The following is a 24,144-nucleotide window of genomic DNA, read 5'->3' on the forward strand; positions in this document are numbered from 1 at the left end:
AAAATTAGCCAGGTGTGGTGGCATGTGCCTGTAGTTCCAGCTACTCGGGAGGCTGAGGCAGTAGGATCGCTTTAGCCCAGGAGTTTGAGGTTGCTGTGAGCTATGATTGTGCCATGGCACTCTAGCCTGGGTGACACAGTAAGACTCTGTCTCAAAAAAAAAAAAAAAAAAAAAAAGAAAAGAAACCAAAAAGAAAAAAGAATGGTGTAAGCCTATAAAGCCATGTATCTGTTCAAGGATGTTCATTAGAGCACTGCTGAATAGGCAAAGATTGTAAACAACCTATTTGTTGATTACTTGGGGAGAAACATAACCCAAAATAGCCCCTCCACCATTTCCTCTGGTCACATCACTCAATTTTAATTCTCTACATCGCAGTTATCTCTGACACTATCTTGATTATTTATCTGTTCCTTTGTTTATTTGTATATCTTCCTGATCCCCACACTACTCCCAACTAGTCTAATCTCCATGAGAGGAGGGCACTGTCTACCTTGTTCATTATTACTTTATCTCTAGGACATAAACAGGGTCATCTTAATATCTGTCAAATGAATGAATGGATACTACATTCATTCAAGAAAATGCCATGCAGCTACTAAAAAGAATGAAAAAGTCCTGTATATACTGATCTGGAAAATGTCCAACATAGCTTGTTAAGTAAGGAAAAAAAAAAAAATCAGAGGTGGGGAAATTTGATTTCTTTCTTTATACAAGTTTTAAGTAGTTTTTTGGTGTGGTTTTTTTTTTTTTACTTTTCAGTGTTCTATTAAATTAAAAGATTTTAAAATTAACTTATTATTTAGTTAATTAATTAAATACTACTCTAAGAGAGCAAACCACACATAATCACCACTACTAGGAATGTCAATGAAAAGTATTGACTGTCTGTAACTGCAGTCTATTTATCCTACCTCCTGCAACCCAGAGCTGCCACCTTCTGACTCCGGTTTGTCACGTGCCTCCTGTTCTCAAGTTCCAGCCCAAGCACCCCCTCCTCTGTGCTGCCTCCTGGGCAGAAACCTGATCCGCATCCCTGGCCTTTGTCTACAGGGTCCTGGGCACAGAAAAGGTGTGCAGTAGAGATTTGCCCTAACGAATAAATAAATCAAGGGACAAATCCTTCCTCAATCTCTGTAGTCCACAGAGACTTCTCCCTCTCTTCCCTACTATTCATAGCTTCTATTTCTGGCTTCCCCAAACTGTGTCCCACATAACCATAGTTCTGTAGGATTTTCTGTAAGGGGCAAAAAAGGTGCGGGGCAAAAAGTTTAGGAAATGGTGTTTGAGATACAGTTAAATATGTTTCTTTGCTTCTAGAATTCTCATAGCCTTGAATGTGCTAATGAGCTTTGTGAATCTCAGGGGTTAGAGAAGGAAAATAAATTATTATAGGCACTATTTCTCAAATTCATTTGAACACATAGTCTCTTTCCTGAGGAATGCATATTAATTAGCTCCCAAGACACAAGTGACCTCCTGAACAACATTTTAAAAAGTCTGGTGTCAACTGTCCTGTGGGTGGGTGTTTAATAGAGACTACCCGGCATTGTCAGCGACTCTTCACACATAGACCTAATCTTCCAAATAGACGGTGACTTTCCTGAGGGCAGAGACTGTGTCCTTGTCATCACAAGATCCCTGGCACATGTGTCCGTAGTGATGATATGAGGATGAGGAAGGAAACCTGAGAACCGCATGATGGAAGAACATTTCATTCTTCCTCAGCATTCATGAAGAATTCATTTCTATTTTAGCCTTCATTTAGGTTTCTTAAAAGGGAGGTAGACAGTGTAAGCAAAGAGTTAATATAAGATAATTACAATCAAATACGATGGTGAAAATCAGGTCCAAGGTCAGGAGATAAAAACAAGTCCATGGAACACCAGGGTTCATACAGTTGCTTTGATTGGGTGTCAGATTTGGCCCCAAGCTTGCTGGCAATCAGGCCGAAAGTTTCCTAATTAAAGTTTTGTAAGCTCTCATCATCAGAAAGGAGGAAGCCTAGAAGAGATAACATCTTGCTTGGAAATACGTTCAAAATGAAATTTCTGACTGTAACAGTGCGGAGGCATAGTCATGGGGGAAGAAATCCGCAGTGGCAGCTGCCCTGTCCTGCCCTGGTTCTCCCTCTAACTGTCTAGCCTGTGAGCTCCCTGCTTCTGTCCCATTCGGTTCCCTTTCCTGCCGTAGCCCCCACAGGGAGCAGATAAAACTACACAGAGCAACTTTATATGCCCCCCACAAAAGCCAGGAAATGCCTATTTTAGCAGTCATACTCCCTACTAGAGACTGAATTCTGTCTCCCCCCCAAATTTATATGTTGAACCCCAGCCCCTGGTGTGACTGTATTTGGAGACGCAGCTCTAGGGAGGTAATCAAGGTTAAATGAGGTCATAGCGGTGTGACTCTAACCTGATAGGGCTGTCTTCATAAGAAAAGAAGGAGATGGAAAAAAAAAAAAGGACCCCCCCCAAAGAAAAAAAAAAAGAAGAGGAGATACCAGAGATCTCTCTCTCTACCCATGTGACATGCACAGAGGAAAGGCCGTGTAAGGACACAGCAAGAAGGCAGCTGTCTACACGCCAGCAAGAGAGGCCTCACCAGAAACCACCCCTGACAGCACCTTGACCATGGACTTAGAGCCTTCAGAACTGTGAGGAAATACATTTCTGTTGTGTAAGTCTGCAGTAGTTTGTTATGGCCGCCTGGGCAGACTATTGCACCCCCTGAGGACACACAAGGACGGCTCACCGCGACAATGTACACCCTGATCAGCACTTTGACGGGGTGGTTGGGTGGAATCCCTTGCTGTATTCTCAGCTGCCCGCTGTCCTCGGAGCTAAAATCCTCAGGGCTTTTGTAGATGCAGAAGGAGCCCTGGAACCAGAAAACACAACCCATTGAAACAAGATGGCTATGTGTCCCACCAAAATCCACAGAGAGCACAGCGCTGGGGAGATGAGCTCAGCCTGGGAATCTGCAGGACCTGGGCTGGAGCTACCCTTGCCAGTTGGATGTCCTTGGGCAGTTCACATAACCTGCCTGCATCTGAGCTTCTTCACAGTAACGTCAATGAATCGGTGTTGCACATTAACACCCCCTCACAGGACTGTTATGTGAAGAACAGAACAGACGGACACCAAATGCCTTTTACACTGGGGGGTGCTGTGCTAGTGCTTCCCCACTGTCTCATTCCATCTTGACTGCAGTATTCATATTTCCAGATGCAGCAACAGAGGCTCAGGGAGGTGAAGTACGTTGTTCCAGATCATGCAGCTAGTTAGTACAACAACTAGGATTTAAATCCAGCTTGGCAAACTGCAACTCCCATGCTATTTCCAACACACTGTGGTGCAACCTAAGGGCCCAGCATGCAGTAGGTTCATAGCAAATACTGGCTACTGCTTTGTGACATCTGATAGGCCTGCCAGATGGCGGGCTTATGTCATTTGATTAGTTTAATTGTCCAGCTGATAGGCTTGCACCAGTCACACGTTTTGTGGAGAGAGAAAAGTACAGTTCAGTGGTCCTTTTAGGTAACGGCTCTGTCTCCTTATATTTTACCAGATGGAGCTCCGATTCACTAGTCGCAAACCAAAAATATCTTAAAAGACTAGGGCTAGGTTTTGTGGGGTTCTAGAGAGGATCTTAAGTAAAGATTAAGGATTTTCCTTAAACACATCCCATGCCACAGTTCCATTAATAGAATTGAGTCACACCTGATTATTATTTATGGACAGGGAGGGTTAATGTTGGAACATTGAACTTGCCTTAAACTTCCCTATGACTCGGTCTCCATCGAGACCATGGTCATCCTCCATAGACTTGCCTCTGAAGAGCTCAAAGGTTTTCACCCAGTCTTCAAAATTGTTGAATTCACTCTCGAGATCGCCATCGTATATCTTTAGAGAAAAGGGAGAGAAGATTGTGCTAAGAGGAAGAAAGGCCCAGAATTGATTTTCTTTCTTTTTGTTTTTTTCTGTCTCTGGTGTTTGAATCAGGATGCCTGGCATTTATTTAATAAGAAATGCCAAGATTCTCCCAAACCAGCCTTGATATATGGCCCCTTGGAAAATCCAAGTGACCACTGGTAATTTATGTTCAGCCAAATAAGGAACATCGGTTGGCTCAGTATTCCTGGAACTAGCTACTACTCTAAATTTTATGAAAACTTTTTGATAAACTTTCACATTCCAAAAAGTATAGCTAAGCCCAAAAGTTTTTTTAAATATATAGGTACAAATATGACAAACCTTTCAATAGCTAATTAATGTCATTGGTTGTTGGATATAGACTATGATACTTCCAGGAGACTCAAATCAATAATGTTTATTAAGCATCTAACTCTTAACACATATAAAGTGATGGAATATTTGTTTTTATTGTAATACATATAGACATGCATTTTCCAAGTGCAAAATTATATATACACTTCAGAAATGCAAAATTAAGTTGAGTTTTAGGTTTGGTAATGTAACTAAATTACTTATTTAAATTTCCTATCAAAATTATTTACACCAATTGGTTATGTACATACATAATTTTCATACCCCAAGGTTTCATACCCAGAAATAGACTTCTAGCTAATACCCTTTGACTAATGTTAAGATTGGGCTGATGAGGTTAACATCAGTCCGAGTTAAAACTCGTGCTATTTTGAGTTGTGTACACATCTTGACGATGTCTAGTTCCTAGAAGTGAGCCAAGGGGAACTCAAACACTGCAAATGACTTTGCCAAGTCCAAACTAAATAGTGGAAATTATGCCTCTTCTCAAAATGAGGGTATAGAAAATAGAAAATGAGCAAGCTTCATTGTCTTGGCTTACATGTTTGTTAAAGTTTACTTCTTGGCATAAATGATTAAAATGGAGACAAGGTGAATTAGCTCAAACAAAGGCATTACGAGGGTTGATCAAAGCACTAACAGAACCCCATCCATGGCAGAGACGCTTGAATCCACACGCACCTGCAAGACAGCCAGGTTGGGGATCTCATCATCTTTGGGTTTCTTCTTGAGCATCTTGTCTTTCTTCTTTTTTGGGCTGTCTTCTATATCTACCACTACCTCATCTGGTTTTGCCTCTGTGGATATCAGTGGACATTAGATTTCTCAAGGCAGTTGGGATGAGAAAGAACAAAGCCCTCTCTCCCTTTGCTCTGGTGTGTGTCATATGTCACAACCCTTCTTTTTAAAAAAGAAATAGTTGCTTTTCATTGTAGGATTGGTACATGCAGTCTGAGCACCGCATGATGGCAGGGAATGCCACACACATGTGAATGCAATGTCAGTGGAGCCCCTGGGGCTGGGCAATGTGCTGGCTTGTCCTGGTGTATGCAAGGACTCATTAAACTATGCACAGAGAGAGTAAGACATTTGTCCCTTCACCCAACTAGCAAAGAAAGGACCTAGGATTCGGATTGACTTCAGAGCTTTTAGTTATACTCCCTCTCATCTGTTTAGGGACTTGAGATTCATCTAGTTCAATATGAGTTTCAGATATGTGAAGAGTCTGGCAGAAATTCATGTTAGTGGGATTATTCAGTCATTCGTGAGCAGCAGGCCTTGGTGGTGGGCGGGGGAGAGCTGCGAGAGATGGACTTCTAGGTCGGCTATTTTCTAGCCATGCAACCTTGGACAAGTTACTTGACCTCTTTGTACCTCTGTTTCATCATCTGCAGGATGAACATACTATTGCTTATGATACAAGGTTGGTCTTAGAATTATATGTGCCTGGTAGGAGTGGTCTGAGGAACCGATCCATGCTCTGGTGTTCCTACTTCTACCAATGTCAGAGGAAACAGCATCTGCTTGGTGTTATGGTTGTACTTAGACCGAGACCTACCGTTGGCTTGAACCAAGTTGTGGTCATGTCAAATTCTAGGCCTCTTTCATTTAAGCGTCTGCCAAACCAGATCTGTTCAACCCTTGTTGGCTGAGTTTTGGAACCTAAGTCCAGGTCTTTGCACTGACCTCTGTTAAAGGTTATCATGTTGGGTTTCAGCCCGTGCTCCTAGCGTGCTGCTATTTTTACTCTGCTCTTTCTGCATTACCACTGTCAGCGTATGGACTTGGGCCAAGGGTCAATTCCAGCACTGGATTCAGGAGCGCTGGGAGCTGGTTCCAGTCCAGCTCAAATAGCTGCATGACCTTTATATAGTGTTGTCATCTTCCCCAGATGGTTTCCATACTCAGGAAAGGAGGGAGTTGAGCTCTAATGCACTTCCCATCGCTTCCATTTTATAATTTTCTCACAACAGTGACCCTATCCTATACCCAAATGTCCCCAGGACAGCTCCGTACCTGTGTTGCCTTTTTTCTCCTTGGGCTTGCTCTCTTTTGCCTTTTAAAAAGAGGGAGACAAGATTATTGACACTGTCATGCCTGATTTATTAATCCTGACTGCTAACAATTCTAATTCACTTATCCCAGCCCTAGGCATTCTCGAGATGCCATTTTAAAAGAGGATTCAGACAGTCCCCAAGCAGTCCCCAAGATGAAGCCTCACTGTAAAGACCCAGGGCCTGAGTGCAGTGAGATTCCCTGCCCTAGAGAAGAGGTGTCCACACATCCAAGAAAAGTGCCACCAAGCTGTAGACATCCTTGTCCTCAGCCAAGGAGAAAGCAAATTCTCTCCCCACTATTTTCACCCCTCCCTGGACCATCACCCCAGTCTCTACTGTGAGTTTGACCTGCTGGCATGTTGGGTCCCTGGGGTGGTACCAGGGACTGGGGAGGTTGGCAGAGAAGGGGGAAAGCTGAGCACCCACAGGAAATGCTAGTGTCCATCACAGCAAAGGGTGGAGGTTGGAGGCAGGGACTAACATTTGCTTTGATTATTTACTATCCATCAGTATTTGTGAAATAGTCCTAGATGAAACTCTCATCTTTCCAAACTAAAGAATCAGAGGAGTTTCTATTCAATTAAATATGATGGTAATATCTGACTAATTTTCCTTTCCTTTCTAACTTGGGGATGAGAAATCTTACCAAATTCAGCCACCACTGAGCTTTTGCCTGACTCTCCAGCCCCACTCCCTGCTGGTTCTCCAGCTGTTTAACTTGATCCTTGTCTGTTCCACACACATGAGGCCCAGCTCCTGCTCTGGCAACCTACTGACCTCTCCCTTTACTTTGATAATTTCCCATGGGAAGTTAGAATTCTGCTGGAGGCCTGGGGCCCCTGGACCTGGGTATCTCTAGGTACACCTGAAGCCCCCATCACTGGTGCCCACCTGTCTAGAGACCCTGTTTCTCCTGGCTGAACCTCCCTGTGTCTGCCGGGGAGGGGGTGCAGATCCTCCAGACACCGTATGGGATTGGACGTCCCTCCGGCACCTACAGCAGGGCTGTGTACTAGCACCAGCTCCAGCCAGAGGACAAGAACTTAGTAATTCAGGATCCCTGGTCCTTCCAGGCTTTATCCCTTCTGCAGTCAACAGAGTCACACCTGAGTAGGGCCTATGTATGGTAGAATTTAAAGAGGGGTTAAATAAAATTTGGGATGGGAGAAAGTGCCATGTTTTCTTATTGAGTCCCTTGATTGTCACAGGCAGGGGAGACTCTACCTTCTGTGCTTTCTTCAGGGAGGCATAATACTTAGACCACCAGTCAATGACGTTTTCAGCAGATTCATCCGCAATGGTCCTCTTTCTCCTTTTAGTGGACCTCCGGGAAGGCTTCCTGGCATCCTGGCAAGGAATGAGGGATGGCGTATTAGTTAGGCCTCGTTTGGCTGCTGGTGGCTGACTGGTTCCCCGAGGGAGAGAGTGTGTAGGTACCCACTGGGAAGCAGACGGAAGTATCTGCTGGTTTTGTGATAGCAGCTCTCTGTATCACCTCAATAAATAAAAGTTTAATAATCTGTTCATCCGTCCATTCACTTATTCAGCAAACAGTTATTGAGCAGATGTGAGGTATTGTGCTTGACACTGAGAATGGGTGGGGAATTGGACACAATCCCACACTGGGTAGCTTAGAGTATAGCAGAGGAGATGGGCATGGAACAAATGAATGCTAAACTATATGATATAACATGGCAGAGCAGAAAGGGCATTAGCTTCAGTGAGACCTAGGTTATACATTAAGCAATTAATATAAATTTTGTAATTCTTAATTTTCTCAACTAGGAGCAATAATACCTGCCTACCTTACTGTTCTGAAGATTAAGTGATGTGATGTAGGCAATTCCCCTTTAGCTTCATTCCTGAGTTGAATGGGTGCAAATAAATGACACCCACAACATAAGTGACGGGGTGGCAGAGGGGAGGCATTTGTGGGAGAGGACAGTTGTGCTGTTGGAGGCTATTGACACAAGACTCATCATGCCTCCATCATCTGTTCACTCTCTCAGACATCTCCTGAGCCCCTACTATGAGCCAGGCATTCTATCAAGTGCAGGGAATGTAGGGATGTTGAAAAATCATCTCTGCCCTGCTGGTGCTCACAGTTTTATGGTGCCAAAAAACACTGAAACTGAGAATTCCAACATAAAGTGGCAGGTGCAATGCTGGGAGAGAATCTGATGGGAGGTCACAGAGGGTCACTGAGCATGGATGAAATGGGGACAGCCTGAGAAAATATCCATTAATCTATCCTAGTCTTTTCTTTTCCCTTTCGTCCTTTACTATTTGCAGGGCAAGCAGTTACTCAGGACTTTCTTAAAACAGTCTTCTTCTTTAACTCAATTGCTACACCAGGATTTTGCACTCAAATTTATGACTTAGAAAGATAAATTACATCCTTGTTTTGTGGTTCTTTGTGTACTTGTCTATCTCCCCTTCCAGGATCCCAGCTAACTGAAGATGAGTCTTACTCTTCATTAGAATCCAAAAGATGCATCTTTTGGGTCCCATGTGATCTTGTACAAAGCAGTCTCTAAATATTTGTGGAATAGGCCTGGATAAAGAAAACACTGTCTTTCCAGGCTAATGAATTAAGAAGAGTGTCTGTTCAATTAAATATTACTGTCATGTTTGACAAGCACTTTGACCTCATACACATTGACTTTCTGATTCTACAATGCTGTGAAGGGATTATGAGTATCCTAATTTTACAAAGGATGAACTGATCCTCAGAAATGTGAAGTTGTATGACCATTGTCACATAGCTAGTAGGTGGGAGGATTTGTGTCTAGATCTTCCAGTGCAGACTCCAACGAGCCTTGTAAACATGAGGAGGGATTACAATCTGACCTTAACTTTTCCATCTTTTGGTGGCTCTGGGGCTGCAGACTTGTGTTCAGGCTCCAGCATAGGAGATGAGTCAGGAATATCAACGAGGGTGGCTGGCTGACCCTGCCCAGAGTCGGGTACCACTGTGGGTGGCGGCTCAACGTTCACATAGATGTGGTCTGTCGGGGGCTCCTGGGAGGAGCTGAGGGGCTCAGAGGACTCAGTGGCTACTGGCGAATCTGAAATGGATGAAATGAAGGCACAGTGGGTCAGGGAACTGGGCTACAATACAGGTGGTCATTTCAGGGACCTAATGTTGGGGATCAGACAGATCTGGGTTCAAATATGGCAAGTTCCTAACATTTCTGAACCTCATGTTTCTTATTTATGACAGTAAAAATACCCATCTCATAGTAAAAATGCCCATATAAAAAATTTATAAAATGACAGTAAAAATGAGATCATGATGTAAGGCACCTGATGCTTAATAAGTCATAAAGGACTGTTTATATTTGTTATTGATCCCTCAGAGTAATTTTATTCAAGCGTGGTCATTGGGGTCGTGAACATGAAGGCTAAGGGCACAAGTCCTCTGTGTCGATTGTCTCCCCCAGTGTGTTAATCTTGGGGGGCTCTGGAGGTTCCTGAGGGCTGTGAGTCCCCTCATCATAGAAAGAACTCTGGGCACGTGAGTACATGTGCTTGGCAGGGAGCAGGGGTATGTGCTCAGGCTCATGAGATTCTCAACTGGGCTGTTGATGCCACAGAAAGGTTATAACACTGCTCTTCTCTGCCACGGTCTGACATATCAACAGTGAATTCAAACCACAAAACTCATAGGTATCTATTCTGTGCTGGGCACAGAGACAAGGCAAAGAGTGGGGCAGACTAGAATACTCAGAAATAGACAGGGAATGTATGGCAGCCTGATTTATGAGAAAGACAGCAGTACAAACCAACAGGGAAAGGAATGACCTGTTAGCAGACCTCTTTGCAGAAAAATGGTGCATTTATATGGAGAAAAATGCAGTTGGATCCTGCTTTACATCATATATAAAGGCAGATGAATTAAAGATCTGAATGCAAAAGCTAAAGCCATAAAGCAAATGGAAGAAAATATAAGATAGTATCTTTGTGACCAAAGGGGTGAGAAAGGGCTTCTTTAATAAGACTCTAAAAATACAAACCATAAAGTTTAAAACATGTATGGGTCCGATTACATCACGATTAAGGATTTCTGCCTGAAGATGGGAACTGTAGACAAGGTGAGTGGTTATCACACTAGGAAAAGATTGAAGCAATCAATACCTACAAGCTACAGGATATTAACATCTAGAAAACGCAAATAACTTGTGAATCAAAAAGAAAATTAAAGGAAACACATAAAACATGGGCAAAGGATATGAGCTGCCAAGTGACAGAAGGATTAAGATGGCAGCAACGATATGAAGAGATGTGCAAACTCAGTAGCAATCAGAGAAATCCAAGTTAAATAAAAATGAGAAACTACTTTACATCCACAGAGAAGCAAGAACTAAAACCAAAACAAAACAAAAGCCCAGAGAGATGGGTGATAGAGAACATTGTTGAAGAGGGGGAAAATGGGGTTCTGAATGCGGTAATGGTAGGAGTGTAGACTGGTGTAGAGTGGTGTAGACCAGCCCTCTGGAGCGCCCTCTGACTCTACTTAATAGAATGACATGTTCACACTCCCTGTGACCCAGCAATCTCACTCCTGGGAATACATTCCAGAGAAATTCCCACATAGCATCTTCCCTTAAGGAACACACAGGATATTCATCACAGTGTCGTTTGTGGGCGTGGGGAGGTGGAGGCAGCCTAGGGGTACAATACAAAGGGAAAGGAAAAGTAAAGTGTGGTAGATGCAGCAGGTAATGTACACACAGCAATGTGGATAGATCTTAAAACTCAGCATCGAATGAAAAGAATAGAAAACCAAACAAAGATTGTAGCATAACATCATTTATGTGGATTAAATGGATTTAAACTTTACAAGGATGGTGGCATGGGGCCTACAGGGGGGACAGCACTGGGATTAGAGACAGGGAAGTAGGGTGTGGGAAGACAGTGCACATAAGAAGAGAGAAGCCTTGACTAGATCAATGACAATTGTCAGGCATGGAACTGAGAAGTTCAATGAACTCAACTCAGCGCACCCGAGGTCCAAAATGGAACAAAGTAAAATAATAGCAAGCACAAAGCCAAGTGAAATGTAAGAGTAGAGGCAGGAAGAAGCTTAAGTCATAGTCAAGGAAGGCTTCTAAGAGGACTTGACCTAATGTGAGTCTTAAAGTAAGAGTGTAGCAGCCAAAGAAGGCAGAGGCGACAGCAGGAACACATTTGTCAGAGGGAACCACCCAGGCGCTGGGCTGTGGGGGATCTTCTTTGAGCTGGGTCCTGTAGCAGCCCCCTGCAGGCACCGCAAGTTTATAGTTGTAGCTCCAAAACCTAGGAGCAGCTTCCTACCTTGCCCCAGTTGGTTTCTGTCCACCTGTGAGACGAGGGCAGGGGGCTCTCTGGATTTACACAGAAACTGCTTCAAGCAGTTGATGGTGTAGGTGCCCACAAGGGTGCTTCTCCCGAAAGCTCTCCAGTCCACCACGCAGATGCTCAGGGGTGGGTGCAGAAGCTCGTTCTCCGGCAGCTCCTGCAGGGAGAGTCTGGGCTGAGTGGGGAGCACCCTGCCGACCTGTGTGTGGGCAGGCCCAAAGCAAGCCGGGCATCCACCCGCCCACTTGTCCCTGCCAACCCCTGGGACTTGCCAAAACTCTGGAACACTGTCTTCCCAAGCCAGGGGGTAATTACCCAAAATATGAGGGGTGTCTCACTAGCAATTTATCTCAAGTTTAAATTGCAAAAATCCTTCACTTCTGTACTCTGTCTGGCAGTGATTTTCAATCCTCTTATTTTGTCATTATCTGCCAGCAAAAGTCTCACCTCAAGTGACAGTTTACCCAGGCCCAGTATATCAAACAAACAAAATTTAAGCCACTTAATATGGAGCTGATGGTGAGGGGACAGTGTCCTGGCCACTTGTCTCCCCTGGTGACCCCTGAAGCTCAGAGAAGCCTGATATGCAATGTTTGCAAATACTGTGCACATTCTTTCACTGCAGTCTTTGCTAATTTAGAACATGCGTCCGGTGGAGCTGTCTGGTTTGCACAAAGCAAATCTTTTCTGCACAGTTCCAAATCAGAGCACAAAAAAATATGTTGAAATATTGAGGAAAACAAAAGAACAGATGTCAAAAATATCACTTTAGAAGCATAAGTTCATATGAAAACTACTGATGTTCTAAGTACAAATAATTGTTTAAAATCTAACCATTAAAATAGGTCTCGTTAGTGTATCATCTAGGCCAGCAGTTCTCAAGCTGTGTATCACAATCACCTGGAGGGCTGGTAAACAAGCACCAACTGGGCCCCACCCGCAGCAGTTTCTGACTCAGTAGACCAATGGTAGGGCCTGAGAATTTGCATTTCTAACAAGTTTCCAGGTGATGCTGATGTTGACGAATTGGGGGCCACACCTTGGGAACCACTGTTCTAGGTGAAAGTTTGTCAGTCTGCTTTGATTTACTGTATGATCCACACCTGAAAAATTCTAAAACAACAACAAATGTCTATTTTATCTCATTCTGAAATTCTGGCTTTTCACTAGACTAGACTGTTCTTTCTTGCAGGTACTGGACATCTGAAACTCCAAAACACCTCCCCACACCACATCAATGAAGGGGCAGGTTCCCTCTGCAGAAATGAGGGGAGCGAGCAGGTTGGGAGTGTGTGAGGCTCGCACCACTTCAAACGAGTCTGCCTGGATGTTGAAGTTGGGGTTGTTCTTGTAGCTCTGGATCACACAGGACTTCACTCCTCGTCCCCCGCACTCGATGAGAGCCTGCGGCCGGTCCACTGAGAGGAGCTGCACCTTCTTCATCTCTCGAACCCCCCAGAAGAGCACCTGAGGGGAGGACCAGCAGAGCTGTCACCCACAGACCCAAGGAGGAGCCCACACACGCCCTGGCTCTGGTGTGGGAAAGTCGGACATGCTCCCAGAGAACCACAATATGCTCTTACTGTGCAGTTCCTTGAGGGCTCCGTCTGGCCCAGTGCAAGCTCGATTGGGTTTTTCTCTAGGTCTGCTGCCCAGCCCACAGCACCCCTCCTACAATTCAGGTGGGCCTGCTTCCCTCCAGTCCCAAAGAACCACCCAGATCCTCCCTGCACCATACCTCCACTCGGTATTTGCTCAGCACTGGCCGGATGTTGGCAGGAACCGGGTAGATCTGGGTGACGTCTGGCGGGTCAATGGCAGGGAGCCCTTGCAGCCCAGATGGAGGGACCTGCCGCACAAGACAAGTTCTGTCAGAAGGCTGGAGAGACCCAAGGGAGACAAAAGCGCCACACCATCACCCCGGCAGTTAGATGTTCACTGTTTTGCTAACAAAAATAATGTTTCCAGCTTAAAATGCAACAACAGCCATGCATCTTACCACATTTAATTATTTAGTAATTGATAAGTGCATTAATTTACAAGGGTAGCCAACATTTAGTGAGCACTTAGGATGTGCCGCGAGGTTGATAAGTCAGCTTTCAGTAAGGTCCCCGTAAAGAGGGAAGCGGAAAAAGACAAGTGCAGTAGATATAGATCCTCACAACTTAATAAAATTACAAGAACCACAGCCGTGGAGTGGAGGAGCTTTGACTGGATTTTGACCCTTTGAGTCTTAACTATCCCCCCACTGCCAACTTGTCAAGATCTCCAAAAAAGCCATAATGCACTACTAGAAAAAGTGATTCGTATTTAATCAGAGACTACATCTTAATCGGTGAAACAGAACGTGAAGTCTTTTGAAGACAGAACTCCAGAATGAAAATGTGTCACTTTTTGTGCATTTGGGGTTAATTAAACTTCAGGAAGACAATTATTATGTGTTGGTGAAATTTCACACAAAGGACTTAGAGAGCTCTAAAGAAAAGGGTCTTTCATTGTGCAGAACATTTCGCACTGCCCTCAAGACCTGGCTCAACACATCTGTTTTTCCAGAAGCCTGCCCTGATTTGATCCCAGCTGACGTGGCCATTCTCCTACCCTGAACGTCCTTTAAATGCACTATGTCCCCTATACAGGCTTGGTGCAGAAATTAGGGGACTGAGTCCAGAAACCAGGCTCTACTGTGTGACCCTGCACAAGTCACTTACCCTCTCTGACACTCAGATACTGGGTCAGACAACCCTTCAAGCCTTCGGGAATCAGATGTTCTACTAAACATTGCTTTGGAGTGGGTGACCCTCCTCCCTGGGGCTGTTTGCCTGCCTGAACAATTTACAGGGACCTGGCCACGAGGAATTCTTTGTTTACTTCATTTCATCCCCCAAGCCCCTCAAGCGGTGCTCCATATACAGTGAGTTCTTGACAAATGTTTATTGACTGACATGTTAGCTACATATGCTAGAAAAAGCCTAATTGCTCCTCAAAATCTGCAAAGCACAAACATAACACCATTTCTTTTTTATAGACATATTCTAGTTGGCAGTGGCAGATGTGGCTAAGCTAATTACAGGAAAGCTCAGAGAAAGAAGACAGCAGACACTGCAAGCGCGAAGCAGGCTGGAGATAAGGAAGCTGCAGGATGCACCAGCCCCGATAAATGGGGGAAATGGTGAGGATGAACGCCCAGTACCGCCCGGCAGTGAGGAGGTGAGCAGTTTCGCCTGCAAGCATCACCTCATTGGAAAGTCAATTGCTCCTCTGGCTTCAAAGATAAAGCCACAAAACAGCTGTGATGGGGGTGTGGGAGAGGCCCCTCTGGATGTGCTTTTTAAAAAGTATCATATGTTTTCTCATACGGGGCTGCTGAAGTGTCAGCCTGGGAAATGCCCTGAAGAAGCTTTGCTCCGAAAGTGCCTGAAAGATGCTCGGAAGAGTTCAACACAGCCCGTGAAAAAGCCAATAACATGGTGGAGATTGAATGACTTTGCTGCCAGCCACGATTAAGCTTTTTCACAGTGACACGGGTTAACTGCTGGCCTATAAAACCACATGGTATGCAGTTACTCAGCACATGCGGCCAGGGGTAAATAAGGGATTGTTATGAAGGTGAAATAGTAAGAATTAGGGGTGAGCAGGATGGGTTGGTCTGAAAGCCAGACTGCTCTAATATCTCAGTGAAGATAAAATGTCAGGACCTCAAAGTAGGTCCAGCTTTAGGGTCAGGACAAGGGTGAACCTAAGGGAGGCACAGAGGGTGCAAAATTTAAGGAGGACTCACTTTCGAGGTCACGCATTTTCAGTTCTGTCCATCTGAACATCACTGACACCCTTCTCCTTTCTCTGTCTCCCTCAGCTCATCACCTATACTCCTATTGCATCTCACCCTCAGTGCAGTGGTTAGGGACCAGTCTTGGGCTCTGTCAATTACCAGCTATGTGAACTTGGAAAAGTTCCTGTGACTCTGAGTCTCAGTTCTGTTATTTGTAAAATGAAGATAATGATATCTAATTCATAGAATTGCTTTGAAGAATTGCTGACACAGCATGGAAAGCACTTGGCCCACTTTCTGCACATAGGAAATTTCCTGAGAAGAAAGATAAACTGGAAATTTACTGATCCTTGCAAAATTTAAAGCTCAACTTCAAATCATCTTAATCTTTAATTGGATCTAGATGATCTAGGATGGCTAGTGTCCCCAAACTACCTCAGAAGTAATTTAAAACCTCTGGCAAAAAAAGAGCATCAGCCTCGGCTCACATTTTTTCTACCTATTGTTCTACACAATGTCTAGCATGCAATAAAATATGGCAGGCATGGAGATAAGATAATGTGATTAAAAACTAAGAGAAACAATAACCAAAGAAACAGACCCATAGAGGATTCAAATAATGTAGCAATCAGACATGAATTTTCTTGTCTCTGTTCAATAAAAGACAAGATTAAGAATTTCAACTGAGAAATGAAACTAATAATAAAAAAGAAGAAAAGGAAATTCTATCACTGAAAATATAGTTACTAAAAAGAAGAACTCAGAGAATGGGTTAAAAGAAAAAGATCAGGTTCAGATACAGGCAGAGGAAATGACTGGAAGATAGGCCACTATTATGGATAAAATGAAGCTCAGAGAGGCAAAAGGACAGAAGATGCATAAAAGAACATGAGAGGCATAGAATTTGTAATTAAAAGGTCTAACACACATGTATTTGGTGTCACAGAGGAGAAGAGAAAAGAGGTGAGGTGAGGGAAGGAGGAGAGAGGAGGAATAAAAAGGAACAAGCAATATTTGAATAGATAATGGCTGAAAATTTTCCAAAACTCATTAAGAATATCAAGCTACAGTTTCAAAATCTCTAAAAACCCAACAGGATAAAAACAAAGAAAATTCCTCTTTAATACAACATAGTAAAACTGATTTTAAAAAAAAACTGAAAGATTAAGAAAAAGATACCTTAAAAACAATCAGATGAGGGAAAAAAATAAAGATTACTTTTTAAGGAGCAAAAATAAGAGCCAACTCCTCAACAGAGAAAGGGTAGCCCAAACAATGGAATGATTTTCTTCAAGGTGCTGAAAGAAAATCATTGCCAACCCAGGCAGACAAGAAGATTCAAGAGGAAATTTAATAGTCCCAAAGTCAAATGGTGAGATTGTATCAAAGCCAGAAACAGACCTGAATATCTTCACTGATATTCAGACAGTACGTCACAGCAGACAGTACAAGCCAGGGAAGGCAGAATTGCCACATAAATCCATAAAGCCTGCACAGTACACAACTCCAGGGGGCCCCAGTCACATAGACCAAATGGAAATGGCCCTTCTGGGGATGTGTATGTACTAGGCCTATAGGAAGGCTAAGGAAACATTTCTGAGTTGGGAAGAGTGGTAGGCAGAATAATGGCTCCCTAAAGATGTTCACATCCTAATCCCCAGAACGTATGAATATGTTACCTTACACGGCAAAAGGGACTTGGTAGATATGATTAAATTATGGATTTGAAGTGCAGCGTTTACCCTGGATTATCAGGTGGGCCCAATGTAATCACAAAGGTCCTTATCAGACAGAGACAGGAGGGTCAGAGTCAAGTCAGAGGAGGTGTGATATGGAAGTAGAGGTGAGAGAGGGAGAGAGAGAAAGAAAGGGGGGCAGAGAGAGAATTGATGAGGCTACACTGCTGGCTTGAAGGAGAAGGAAAGGGCCATGACAAAAGGAATGCAGCCATCTCTAGAAACCAGAAAAGACAAGGAAACAGATACTCCCCGAGAGCCTCTAGAAGGCAGACAGCCTTGCTGACGTCTTGATTTTAGCTCATGAGACCTTTTCAGACTTCTGGCCTTCAGAACTCTAAGACAGTAAATTGTGTTGTCTTAAACCATCACGTTTGTAGTAATTTGCTGCAGCGGCAATAGGAAACTAATATGGGGAGCAAAACATTCTAAGGGAAGAAGGTGAGTTTTCTAGGAGAACATTCAAAGAGCAGAGAAGAGGTAAGTTCTAATAGGAGAGAGACGGTTCTGAAAACAAGAAGAATGTTAGAAAACTAGAGGGAAAAAATGAGTGTTCTAAGTGTAGAGATTGGAAGAGGAGGCAAAGTTTGAAAAACAATGGATGGTTCTGAGATTGCAGAAGGGAAAGGTGCCGTGAGTGGTCCAGGAAATGGCCTGAGAGTTGAAACCTGGCTCGTACACAGAATCCTATGAATGTTTGTTAATCGAATGCACGAATAAGTGCTCTTGAAAATCTTTTATTGAGAGTCTACCATGTGCAAAATATTACTGTTGGCTTTTGTGTGTGACATGGAGATGAAACTCACACCCTACTTCCAATCCAGCTGCCAATCCTATGGTACCTTTAATATACACCCAGAGTCCACCTCTCTTCCTTCCCGTGCTACAATCTTGATCCAAGCCGCCTTTGTCTCCAGTCTGAATGACTTCATTAGTTTCCCACTGGCCTTTCTGTTTCTCCTCTTGCCCCTCCAGAACACACTCGATCTGCATCCACAGTGTTTCAACATGAGTCAGACTTTGTGCCGAAAATCTGCTCTTGGCTTCCCATCTCTCCCAGAGTAAAAAGCCAAAGTCCTGACAAGGCTGCATGTGGTCTTCTCCCCCCGACCTCATCGTCCACCCTCTCCCCATTGTCACTCCACTCCAGCCACCCTGGCCCTCTCAGGCGTGTCAGGCAGACCTAGGCTTCAGAGTCTGGGATTTGCTGTTCCCTCTGCAGGGAAGGTTCTTTGCCCAGTTATCTGCAAGTCCCTTTCCTCCTGCAGGTCTTGACTTAAATCTCACATTCTTAGTGAGGTTTCCCTGGGTGCTCCTGCTCCCAACACACGCATGCCCACTTCACATCGCACACTGCTCCAGCTTTTCTCCTTGGTTCTCACCATACTGCAACATACTATAGAATTTGCATATTGTTGTTATAATTTACATAGTAATGTCTATTGTCTCTCTTCAGTGTAAATCCCATGAGGGCAAGCTGTTTGTTTTGTTCACTTAGGAAGATTCCTTAGGAATGTACCTGGCACATAGTAGACACTCAATTACTGTGTGTTTGAATGTATGAACGAATGAGTGAAGCAGTCCCTTGCCTTCAAAACATTTATAAACTAATGGAAGAGACAGCCTGAAAACAACTGAATGCACCATAACCTGAATTAAACAGGAAAAGAGTGTAGGATGGAAGAGGAGAGAACACTGACTTCTATTGAGGTAGGATAGGGAAATCTTCCTAGAAGAGACACATCTTGCTCTGGACTTTGATGAAGACTTTCACAGACAGGTGAATGGGGTGGTGGCGGCTGGGGTGGCTGAGTGGGGAGACATTTCAGAATGGGCTAAAAGCAGAAAAGTAAATTTGTGGTATGAGATCAGGGAACTCAGAGTAGCCTGGTATAAAGAGGCCATAGTGTGTATAACATAATATGCTAAAATGTGAGGCTGAAACAGTAGTTTGAGAACAAATTTTGGGATAGCTTAAAAGCCAGGCTGCAGAAATTTGACATTATCCTATGGACCAGATTTTCTCCTCATAAAATATTAACAGTTATCATGAAAAAATGTTTTGTGGTCAAACACATTTGGGAAATATTGGTTTTTAAAAAAGAAGTTGATAAAACTACTTTATTGAAGGACTTCTCAGAGACTTTACCATGGTAATGGGCATTTCAAGTCCCCAAGAGAGATGTGATATAAAGCATTTCTCAAACTTTCTTTTCACTCTGTTTGGATGAACTGATGTTCCAGAAAAACAGACTTTGGGAAATGTTCCCAGATGTAAGAAGTGGATTTCTGAAAAGTGGTATGGCCAACTTGTATTCTGAAAGGAATGTGGAGGATGGAGTGACTGAGAACAGGAAAGGAAGCCAGTAGGCCAGCAAAGAGGCCAATGTGACATTCGGATGAGAACTCAAGGGAACAGAGAGGGTGGAAACAGTTCAAGAAACAATCAGTGGGGCAGGCCGGCTGTGGAAACAGACACAGTGTGAAGAAGCAAGGCTGACTCTGAATTTTTAAGCCAGGGTATCTGGGAGGACAGCAGGGCTATGAGTTAGGACTGGGAAGACATGGGCAGCTAGCTTGGGTAGAGGAAAAAGGTGGAAGCATGGATTCAGCCTGGTACACAGAAGGACCAAGTACTTGATCCTCCTGAGACAGGAAGTGTTTCGGTAACGGAGATGGAGGAGCTGGAGCCGACAGCCACAGAGCAAAACAGAACAGCTGGTGCCAAACAGAGGCACTTTCCAGACCCCGTCTTCCCAGCATGTGCGAGATCCACATGCTAAGACAGTCACGCTGATGATCTAATTACTTTCTGAACAAGTGATCAAATGAGAAGAAATCCTAATGAAACCCTAATGAATTGCATCGCTTAGGCTACTTACCTCTGACAAGGCTCCTCTATTAACTCAGCCCTCAGGAAGCAGCGGGATCTCTCGCCTGCGCTCAGCTCAGCGCTGTGGGAGGGAGGATTCTGGGACCACAGAACCCAGACAGCCAAGCCCTTGGAGGGCCTTAAGGATCAACTGCTCCTGCCCCTCCTTGATGGATGACGGGTCTCAGGCCCAGAGGTCTTATTAGGGCATCTCTGGGCAGTGAAAAGAGAGTCCACTGAATTGGACTCAGTTAACCTTGCACTTCAGCTTTCTCAGATGCAAAATGGGACTGTGAGACTAGATGTGATTTTCCCAGTCAGCCATTCCTGTTCTATTATCCAGTAAACATTTTTTGTTAGATGCAGTTTTGTTTTTAAAAAGGAAACTTCATATTTCTAGATAAAACAAGTACCATTTGCTATAAATGAAAATTAGCTTTAGGATGAAAACCAGTGAAACAAAACAATGTTACTGAAATACGCCATCTGAAGCACTTCTTAAACTTTCTCTTTGCTATATTTGGAGGGACTTTTTGGTGTTCCAAGAAGCAGGCTTTGGAAAATGTTTCTGTGGGTCTCATTGATCTTTCTGTGGAGACACTGAGCCTAAAACCTGTGCTCCTTCTTAAAAAGGGAGGTTGCAATTTGAGAGAGGTATTATAAACAGACGAACATAAAAAATGGAGTAGTTATAAGGATCGAGATGGCCAAAACTCCCTCCATATTGATTCACCATTATTTAATGCTGGTTTCAACGTAAAAACACTCATTGGCAGCCTAAAATCACCGGCACTTTCACTTGAGAAAAGACTGGACCAGCGGTTTTGAAGGTTAATTTCAGTTTGGATACTCTATTAATATATTTCAATGCAACACACATCTACCTGGCTAGCGCTGGTTCTATTATAATCTCATTTGATTTTAAGATTTGTAAGACCAAGATTGTTCTAGTCCTACCTTCCTCCCCTCCTAGGCTGCAACCATTATGGAACTAGAGCCATTGCTTGAATTCCTGCTCCTCCATCCCTCTAAGAGCTCACCCAGCCTCAGGTACACTGATAGAGAGCTCACTCTTTCTCCAAGGCAGCCCTTCCATCCTTAAAAAGTTCTCCCTTAAGTAGAGCAAAACCCAGACCACAGTCAAAGTCTTTTATAAGATGGGCTTAAGAGCTCATCACTGTAGCTATATGCAACCCCCAGGCTGCAGACCCAGGCAGGGTTTGGATTTGAATACAAATGTGTCTCACCCCAAAGTGTGCTCCTGGCCTCCCTAGCTCTGCCGGGGGCCTGTCTGTTTGGGTTCAAGGCTCTGACCTGCCATACTGAGCAAGTCATTACTTTCCTATCCAGCTTAATCTAATCTCTTTATCTTAAATAGATGGTAAGATTGGACATCTTGCTTTAATATTCTCTGGCACTATCATCGTCATCATAACAATAAATAGCTATTCATTGAGAGCTCATTCCATGTCAGGCATATTAGGCAGATTGACTGTCATCCCCATTTTTCAGGTGAAACATAGAGTGATTAAATAGTTTACCCAAGGTCGTATACCAGCAGGTGGTAAACCTGAGATCCCTACCAGAGGGTGAAGCTCTAGCACCTTCCGTCTTACTCATTCTGCATGTTAAGAATGCTTGCCTTCCAGTTTCTCCTCTAAGTGAGTTTTGGCTTAATTTGTTGTTTTCTGTTTTGTTTTTCTAAAATAAGGATTTCTGAAAACTAAGCTTGCTTATAGATTATGTTATGGACTGAATGTTTATGTCCCCCCAAAATTCATATGTTGAAATCCTAACCCAAGTGCGATGGTATTTGAAGGTGGGCCCTGTCTCACAGTGGGGTAATTAGGTCATGAAGGCTGAATCCTCATGAATGGCATCAGTGCCCTCGTAAGAAGAGACACAAGGGAGATAACTTCTTTCTCTCAGCCACATGAGGATACCCGACACACTGGATCTGCCAACACCTTGATCTTGGACTTCCCAGCCTCCAGAACTGTGAGAAATAATTGTTTGCTGTTTAAGTCACCCAGTCTATGAAATTCTGTTGTAGCAGCCTTAACAGATTACGACAGAGGGATTGGTCTGACCAGAAGGTAAAGTGCCACCTGCCTTCTGACACCTCCGGGAAGGTCAGGGACAGAATTCTCTCTGATACACGCCCAGCTGCTCACTTATCTTCCAGGTCCTTCCCACGTCCTCGTTGGTCCTCTATGGACAGCTGGACTTCAGGGTCTCAGCTTCCCTTCCCAATATCCCGCCTCTGCTTTCTGAAAAGGTCTTTCCAGACACATGTTCATAAATTCCCCCAAGGTCTTAGTGGGAAAGACTAAAGAGTTCTTTGTCTTTGAGAAATTATGATACAGTGTAAGGAGCAAAAGGTTTTAAAGGTCTAAGTTCAACTCTCAGCTTAACCACCAAGGTGCGAGATGAAGTTCATCCGTCGACCACATTAATCCTCAGTTTGCTGTCTGGAGAATGGGAATCGTAATACCTCCCTCAGCAGGACTGCGGAAGGTCTAGTGCCATGAAAGGTATGTGAGGCAACAAACACAGCACAGGGCACGCAGTAAGAGCTCAGAAAATGTTTGCTTCCTTCCTCTTCTGTTTCCTTTCACAGGCTGCATGGAGCTCAAGGACTTGCACCGAGGGCTGCTCTAGCACTGTTGGCCAAACCCACCAGAATCTTTCATCCTGGGATTCTCACTTAAAAACTAAGGGGATCTGGGACTAGCCCAAGTCACTTGAGTTCTTACATGGCATCTCTCCGATCCCCAGAAGGAGACACAGCCAGATGTGGGATAGCAGAGGGATGGACCAGGTACAGCTCACTGAAGTGGCACTTCTAGTGAGGCCAGGCAGACCAGACAGACATCCAGTACAGATGCCACTCCTGGTTTGCTCACCTGCAACAGTTCAAACGTGGCGAGGAGGTCCCCTCCAGAGAGGTTCCCGCAAAAGACAGGGTGATAGCACAGGCTGGGTGGCTCATAGTCCTGGTCAGCTAGCTTCACCATGGGAGCAGCCACCGTGGCACCCAAGTATTCTGGCTTCCCCTAAGGCAGAAAAGAAATAATTTTTTCCCCTGATTGTTACCTACCTGGTTCTGACTTGCATCCGAGCAATTTTGCAAATAATCTTCATTAAACCATAAGCATCTGCATCTCCCTCTTGCCCCACTGTCTCATGCTCTTCTTCCTCCAAGCTCCTTGTGCCCATTTCCACAGGCTTGGGGAACAGTGGGGTCCACTTGGGCTCCCAGGGACAACTCCAAGGTCGTCTTAGGGAGTATGTCTCTCCTCACATGTTGAGCTCAGTGTTATAAGGTTAAAATAATTATCCAGGGTAGACTGGAAGTGGAAAAGGAAAAATAAGGTGGCAGCAAACATTCCAAAGGATCTCCAGGGCAGGGGACCATTGTGGTTGGGAGCACGAGCTTTGGAGCCGGCCAAACCTGAGTTTGAAATTTCAAATCTGTCACTTTCTAGCTCTATGCCCTTGGGGCCAGCTATTCAAACTTTTTGAGCCTCATACCTAAAAATAGAAAAAAAAAAAGTTAAAAATAGTATAAAACAGTACTTGTTTATATGGTTATGAGGAGTAATGTAATGTTTTATATTCTTTGACTGGTATGCAGCTAGTGCCTAATACATAGTAAGATGATAATGATGATGATGATGGTGATGAGGAAGATCAACATGTTTAAGTGATGGGGCAGTTCTGCCTTATTTTGCTTTATAGTAAAAGAGGATACTAAAATATCCTCATAATCTATGCATATGGGTCTTCAGTTTCTGTAACAACTATCTGATGGCTCCACCTCCTGCCCCTTCCCCCGGGCCTGCTCCCAGGAGCCACGTGGGCTGGAGAAATCACTCTGCTGTGCTGTTTATCTGGAGACTTGCTGGAATGTAAGCTCCTTCCGTGCAAAATTGCCTGCTTTATTCACTGCCGTGTCCCCCGGTACAGGGCGAGTACTCAGTGCGTGCTTGCTGAGTGAAAGCTGTTGGATAAATGACCTCCACAGTCCAAGGACAGTCCCCACATTCTCTTTGGCTGGGGCTGGGTGTTAGCAGCCACA

The 24,144-nt window shown here is 44.1% G+C and overlaps 1 protein-coding gene across 1 annotated transcript in view; it reads right to left on the bottom strand.

Moving 5' to 3' along the window:
* Window positions 1-24,144, bottom strand: part of FER1L6 (fer-1 like family member 6) — a 123,008-nt gene that overhangs the window by 36,000 nt on the left and 62,864 nt on the right. The window contains exons 21-31 of the mRNA XM_045560521.1: window positions 22,970-23,119; window positions 13,425-13,535; window positions 12,992-13,153; window positions 11,663-11,843; window positions 11,079-11,096; window positions 9,197-9,405; window positions 7,571-7,693; window positions 6,306-6,345; window positions 4,971-5,086; window positions 3,774-3,905; window positions 2,755-2,880 (exon numbers count right to left, since the gene is read on the bottom strand). Coding sequence (XP_045416477.1) covers window positions 2,755-2,880; window positions 3,774-3,905; window positions 4,971-5,086; window positions 6,306-6,345; window positions 7,571-7,693; window positions 9,197-9,405; window positions 11,079-11,096; window positions 11,663-11,843; window positions 12,992-13,153; window positions 13,425-13,535; window positions 22,970-23,119 — 1,368 coding nt within the window. The remainder of the gene's footprint in view (window positions 1-2,754; window positions 2,881-3,773; window positions 3,906-4,970; window positions 5,087-6,305; window positions 6,346-7,570; window positions 7,694-9,196; window positions 9,406-11,078; window positions 11,097-11,662; window positions 11,844-12,991; window positions 13,154-13,424; window positions 13,536-22,969; window positions 23,120-24,144) is intronic.

Source organism: Lemur catta, chromosome 9 (assembly GCF_020740605.2).
Source record: "Lemur catta isolate mLemCat1 chromosome 9, mLemCat1.pri, whole genome shotgun sequence".
Lineage (NCBI taxonomy): Eukaryota > Metazoa > Chordata > Mammalia > Primates > Lemuridae > Lemur > Lemur catta.